This window comes from Microtus ochrogaster, chromosome 8 (assembly GCF_000317375.1).
Source record: "Microtus ochrogaster isolate Prairie Vole_2 chromosome 8, MicOch1.0, whole genome shotgun sequence".
In the NCBI taxonomy this organism is placed as follows: Eukaryota; Metazoa; Chordata; class Mammalia; order Rodentia; family Cricetidae; genus Microtus; species Microtus ochrogaster.
In genome coordinates this window covers 62282957-62288920 of record NC_022015.1, presented here as the reverse complement: position 1 = coordinate 62288920, position 5964 = coordinate 62282957, and the positions used below count along the sequence as shown (strand labels likewise).

The following is a 5964-nucleotide window of genomic DNA, read 5'->3' as shown; positions in this document are numbered from 1 at the left end:
GTTGTGAGCCACCATGTGGTTGCTGGGAATTGAACTCAGGACCTTTGGAAGAGCAGGCAATGCTCTTAACCACTGAGCCATCTCTCCAGCCCATTGATATATTCTTTCCCCCAGGAAAAATACTTAGTTTGACAGCTTTAAGACTTTTGAGACTGCCTATCTCAATTAAACAAATATAATAAAGTAAGAGATATAAATTTTAGGGTTTATGAAACAGTATGGTCTATGAAGCATACAATGATAGCATACCAAAAATACAGATGCCTTTAAAACTATTGTTGAGTGATGATTATGTGAGGTGCTGACAAAATACCACACAAACTTGCTCAAATATCACCGTAGGGTTTAAAACAAAGAGAATATATGTGAGGCACAATAAAACAACATACTCATACATATTGCAAAACTGTACTCCTGAAAACATATCCATTATGTTTGAGTGGTTTGTAGTTTTTGCTGTATCCTGAACAAATACAGGCTTTTAATATTTTAAAAAGGAATTCCTAACATGGAATACCATTTCATTATCAGAGTCCTATTGGAGGTCTGCAGTTGAAATGGATCAGTAAGGTAGGTCCAGTCACTCACTTCAAAAGAGTAAACAAGTCATGTTGAAAATGCACAGGAGGATTTTAATTAATTAATGTGAAAGAGAGAGGCTGAGGTCTTAGCCCTTCTGCAGACCTTCCAACAGGAGTTCCCAGATTAAATGGGGGAGGCACAGAGGTCGAGGCAGGGAGTATAAGAATGCAGGTCATCTATTTTGGACAACCTGTGTCTGATTGATCAATATCTCAGGATTGCCAAGGTGGATCTGATCTCTATAAGAAAACCATTGTTGTTTGAGGTTGTAGTTTCCGTTCTCATCACAGAAGTCTTTCCATCAGACCTTTCCTGGAGTCTAAGATCACTGAGAGAAGAGATAGAGATACAAAATGAGGGTAGTGATATTAAGTCTTATCCTGATTCTTGGACATTTGCTGGCCACTTTTAAATCTTTTCACAATTTTATTTTCTAATATCTTTATGCATTCTTCTCTCATACATTACTTCCCAACTGCAGTTTCCCCTCACCCCACTCCTTCCAGTTCCTAACTACCTTCCGTCTCCCCCAGATCTACTCCTTACTTTTTAATGTAGAACGGTTAAAGATATCTTTATTGAATTTTGTGGTTCTTTTTAGTTTTAGAAATCTACTTGATTTACATACTTCTTTGGCTTTGTCATTGGTGTCTTTTGTGACTTTCATAAGAAATTCATTTTCACACATAAACATTATTTGTACTCTGTAAAAACAGTTACAAATCATTATGCATTCAATCCTTTTTCTGCTCTTTTATTGCTATGCTTACATATCTTTTTAGGGTATCTATGTTCGCCCATACTTTCTTCCAGTTCTTTTCTTAGCTAAACAAAACAACTGATCAAATAGAAATCTGATTCATGGAAATGTTTGTTATCATGTAGACATTAAGCAAAACTTGATTTTTAAATGTGTTATTGCTATTGACCACTATTGCCAAGATCCCACATTTTTCAGGTAACAATTTATTTTTTTAATTGTTCATATTTTTCATTTCTTTTTGTTTCACTGAGGACTTTTAGGACAAAGATGAAGATAGGACAGTGGTGGTGGCAGAAAGCATTTCACATTATATCTCTTGGTGCACAGTGAATCCATATGGACACAGGAGTTAGCATTTGTTGACGTGGTAAGCGATGTAAAATTTCCTGGTGAATCAAGTATCTGTATTTTTCACAGCTTTGGAAAGGATGCATTATTTTCCACATTTCATAGACGGAGCAGCCGACATCAGGAAACATATAATTTGTAGTCTCTGAACTACTGTAACCAAAACATCTCCCTGATCTCAAAATCCCTTTCTGTCACCAGAAGTGGTCTATAAGACTCCAGAAGAAACCCAGCTGTGGCATCCATGGCCGCTGTTTCCTCCCCTCACTGCAGTCCTCCTCCGAGGCTCAGGCCGCGGCTGTGCCTTCCAGATCTTTCTCCAGGGGCCGATGGGATTCGGGGCTCACCCGGCGAGATCCTGTGCAGACCAGGGCGGGCTGTCTCGGTCTCGGCCTCCGCTGCAGGCTTCCCCGCCCTCTCCGGTGCAGGCGGCCCGCCCAGGGCACGGTCCTGACGGTCGAGGGGACAAGGTGGCCGCGCGAGCGGGCGACACTCCGAGCCTCCGCCGCCGCCGGGCCAGCCGCGAGCGAGCCGCAGCCATGCTCCGGGTGCTGGTGGTGGGCGCCGGGCTGACCGGAAGTCTGTGCGCCGCGCTGCTGAGGAAGGCGATAGCCGGCCCGCTGTACCTCGCGCTGTGGGACAGGGCTGGCGACGCAGGTGAGCGGAGGGAGGGAGGGAGCAGGAGGGCGGACCTGCTCCCCGGAGCTGTAGGCCCGCACCCCGCCGCTCGGTGAGGAAAAGCCCGGCCTTGGGCCGCGGTGGGAGCGCGCCACCGCCGTCACTGCATCATGTGACCCTTGGCTGCCACAGCCGGAAGGCTGGGTGCGCGCGCGAGTGGAGGGCCCGGTTGGGCCCGAGAATGGAGGGTCTACAGACTCCCGCGTTTTCCTTGACCAAGACTTTGCAAATGGCTAGACTGAACGTTCTGACTGGAGCCTTCCTTAGTCACTCTGGCATTTCATCCATTCCGACTTAGTCATCCACTGTTTCGTCTGTTTCTTCAGGTTAACACAATATGTACTAGTAACACTGTAGGGCAATAGTACAGTATTCACAAGCTTTTTTTTTATTATTCAAATAAAAAATATTACAATGACCAAATATCCAGGACAATAAGCAACGATAAAAACTCCAGCTTAGATTAATAATGTTTTTAACGTATTTGGACAAGGACAATAAAGTCACCAGGCTAGCTAGGGTAAGTTGTACAATTTTGAAAAGGCTCATTCTATGCACTGACAATTGCTTATGAATTATTTTAAGGGGGAAGAATGATTACTGCCAAGAGTCCTCATAATCCCCGATGCACAGCTGACTTGGGAGCTCAGTACATCACCTGCACGCCTCATTATGCAAAAAAGCATCGAGAGTAAGTAAGTCACTCCTCTGGAGTCTTAGTAGATAGATGTATGATGTAAAATAAAACAATCATCCTTCCTAACACATTGTCAAACGTTGCCTCTTATGACAGTGAAATGTTCTTATGATCCTTGTGCAGACCGTATAACATTATATATGGAACAACAAAAAGGGCTCAATACATTTTAGTAATTGTTAGTTGTGAAGATGGCAGAGTGTAATGATAGTATTTCTAAGCACATTTAAAATGGAGCGTATAATACTTTTCTATGTATTTTTCTTGACTTCACTTTTATGTAGAGAAATAGGACTTGAAATTGAAATTAGCCATAATGTCAGCAGAAGATTTACAGGTTCTTAGAGGATTTTTGCTCTTCTCCTGAATTACGTTTGGTTTAACACACTTAACAGTGAGTTTATTGAATGAGGATTTATAGTGTGATTTGATTTTTTAGAAGGCAAGACAGTGGTTTCAAGACCTAATCACACTATACATTTCTATATGGTTATTTCAGGTTTTATGAGGAGCTGTTAGCTCATGGGATTTTGGAGCCTCTGACCTCTCCTATTGAAGGAATGAAGGTGCAGGAAGGAGATAGCAACTTTGTGGCACCGCAAGGAATTTCCTCAATTGTTAAGCACTACTTGAAAAAATCAGGTGGGGCTTGATTTTCTCTACCTTTCAGGATGAAAGTTGTGCAGTCAATGTTAGTATCGTATAGACGATTATAAAAATAGTTAAGCTATTGTCTTCTCATTAAAATATGCCTTTCCTTCCTCCAAAGTAAACCTAGAATCAATTTGCAGTTCTTATTGAGCTGTATGGCAGTCTTTATTTACTACTAATGTGTTTATATTCATTTATATTCACTAATTTTTGAGTGTATAATAACAGTTTTTCATTTCTCACCTTGACATGGCTATAGGATTGAATTCTAACAGGTTGTGTTACTCTTAAAAACAGGTCTCATCAGTAGTGAATGAGAATGTTCTTCACATCTGAGTGTTATGGAAATTTTAAATTCTTATTGACACAGTATGTTAAAAACATCATATTTTTATAGTTTTTTTTTATTTCCTAAGTTATGAAGGAATTTATACACTTTTTGTTTTGTTGTTAACCAGCTCTTGGCATTTTTTTAAAATTTTTTATTCATAATTGGACCATATTCTATTAGAATTTTCAATTTTTCTTTATGCATTTTATGAATGCTGTGAAAACTGGTATCTTATAAAAAGAGAAAATAAAGGTTTCTTGGGTGATAAATTATTTTCCTATTATAGAGCAAGCTTTCTTGGAAATTTGTAATTTGGCTAAGTACCCCATTCAAGATTACTATGGAAAGGTGTAAGCTGAAAATTTATTTTTTCACAGTTATTTATATAATTATTAGAATATTGGTCTTCCTTGTCAGCATTACTTAATGAAAACGTCAAGAATCTGAACCTGTGAAAGGTCAATGAAATTGAACATACAACAAAACACCTAAAAAATACAGTTCTGGGGTAGACCATTTCTCCATTTGATATTCAGACTATGAAAGTGTCATTGAGCTCTTCAGAGAAACTGAACCAGTAGAATATGTTGTACTCCCCCTTCTCCATTCAGATATTCTATATCCATTACCAGCTATAGTTCAGAAACATTGAAAAAGGGATAGGTATGGTGGCATATACCTGTTTTCTTAGGACTTTGGAGGCAGATGCACAACCACCACAAGTTCAAAGACAACTTGGATTAGTGAGTGCCAAGCAAGGAAGTGCTATAGTGTGAGATCCTATCTCAATAAACAACCAAATAAACCAAAATCTGAAAAACAATTCCAGAAGGTTCTAAAAAACAAGCATAAAGTTGCTGCACAACTTACGGTATGCTCCATGAGAGAGAAGTGATGTGTAGGCACACTCCCCGATTCATGGACCCTTAGTCTGTTTCTTTAGCATCTGTCTTTAGGATATGGTTCACCTTGATTTTTTTAATCCATGTGTAGTAATATGTATACTTATTTTTGTTGTCCTGCATATATGGACTTTTTTTATTCTATAATTTTCTAAACAACATATTATAAAAAATCCATTGACTTAACATTTATCCTGTTCTAGGCATTATGAGAAATCTGGAATGTTTTAAAGTATATTGGAAGGCATGTATTAGTTACCTGCAAATAGTATACCATTTTATGTAAGTGACTTGAGCGTCAGAGAATGTGCATATCTTGGGGATAATATATTGTTATCGGTTTTTAATATCTATGAGAAGTTGAAAGTGTGTGTGTTTGTGTGTGTGTGTGTGTGTGTGTGTGTGTGTGTGTGTGTGTGTGCATGCGTGCGTGTGTGTATACTCATGAGAAGGAAAGAAGGGGGAAGAAAGAGAGAGAATAAAGAATTGGCCCACATGATTATGAAGACTATCAAGTTCAAGATCTGAAAGATGAGTCAACAAGCTTCACACTCAGGAGAGCTGATGATTTAGGTTCAGTGTAGTTGGAGTTTTAGTTGGGACCACCAGCTCCAAAATAAATGTACAGACTTAATATTAATAATAAATGCTCAACTGATAGCTCAGACCGATTACTAACTAGCTCTTACCACTTAAATTAACCCATTTCTATTAATCTATGTTCTGCCACATGACTCATGGCTTTACCTGTCCTCCAGCATATCTTGCTCCCTCTGCATTTCTTATTCCTAACATTCTCAGTATGGCTCTTCCACCTAACAATATCCTGTCCAACTATTGGCCAGTCAACTTCTTTATTAACCCAATTACAGTGACATATATTTACATAGTGTAAAGGAATATTCCACAGTCCAGTCTGATGATTAACAGGCTCAAGACTCAAGAAGTGATGGAGGAAGGCCATTGGTTAATTAAATAAAGAAGCTGCTTGCCCTGATAGGTTAGAACGTAG

At 39.4% G+C, this 5964-nt stretch overlaps 1 protein-coding gene across 3 annotated transcripts in view; it reads left to right on the top strand.

The window, feature by feature from the left end:
* The first annotated feature begins 82 nt into the window (after positions 1–82).
* The window catches only part of Rnls (renalase, FAD dependent amine oxidase), a 246695-nt gene continuing 240813 nt past the window's right edge, over positions 83–5964 (top strand). The window contains exons 1-3 of one of the 3 annotated variants that reach the window (XM_005352152.2): positions 83–2350; positions 2957–3062; positions 3568–3710. In XM_005352152.2, the coding sequence (XP_005352209.2) occupies positions 2023–2350; positions 2957–3062; positions 3568–3710 (577 nt within the window). In that variant the 5' untranslated portion in view covers positions 83–2022. Of the gene's footprint in view, positions 2351–2538; positions 2698–2956; positions 3067–3567; positions 3711–5964 lie in introns of those variants that run through there. The other 2 variants (XM_013348025.2, XM_026781743.1) reach the window with 2 other exon arrangements.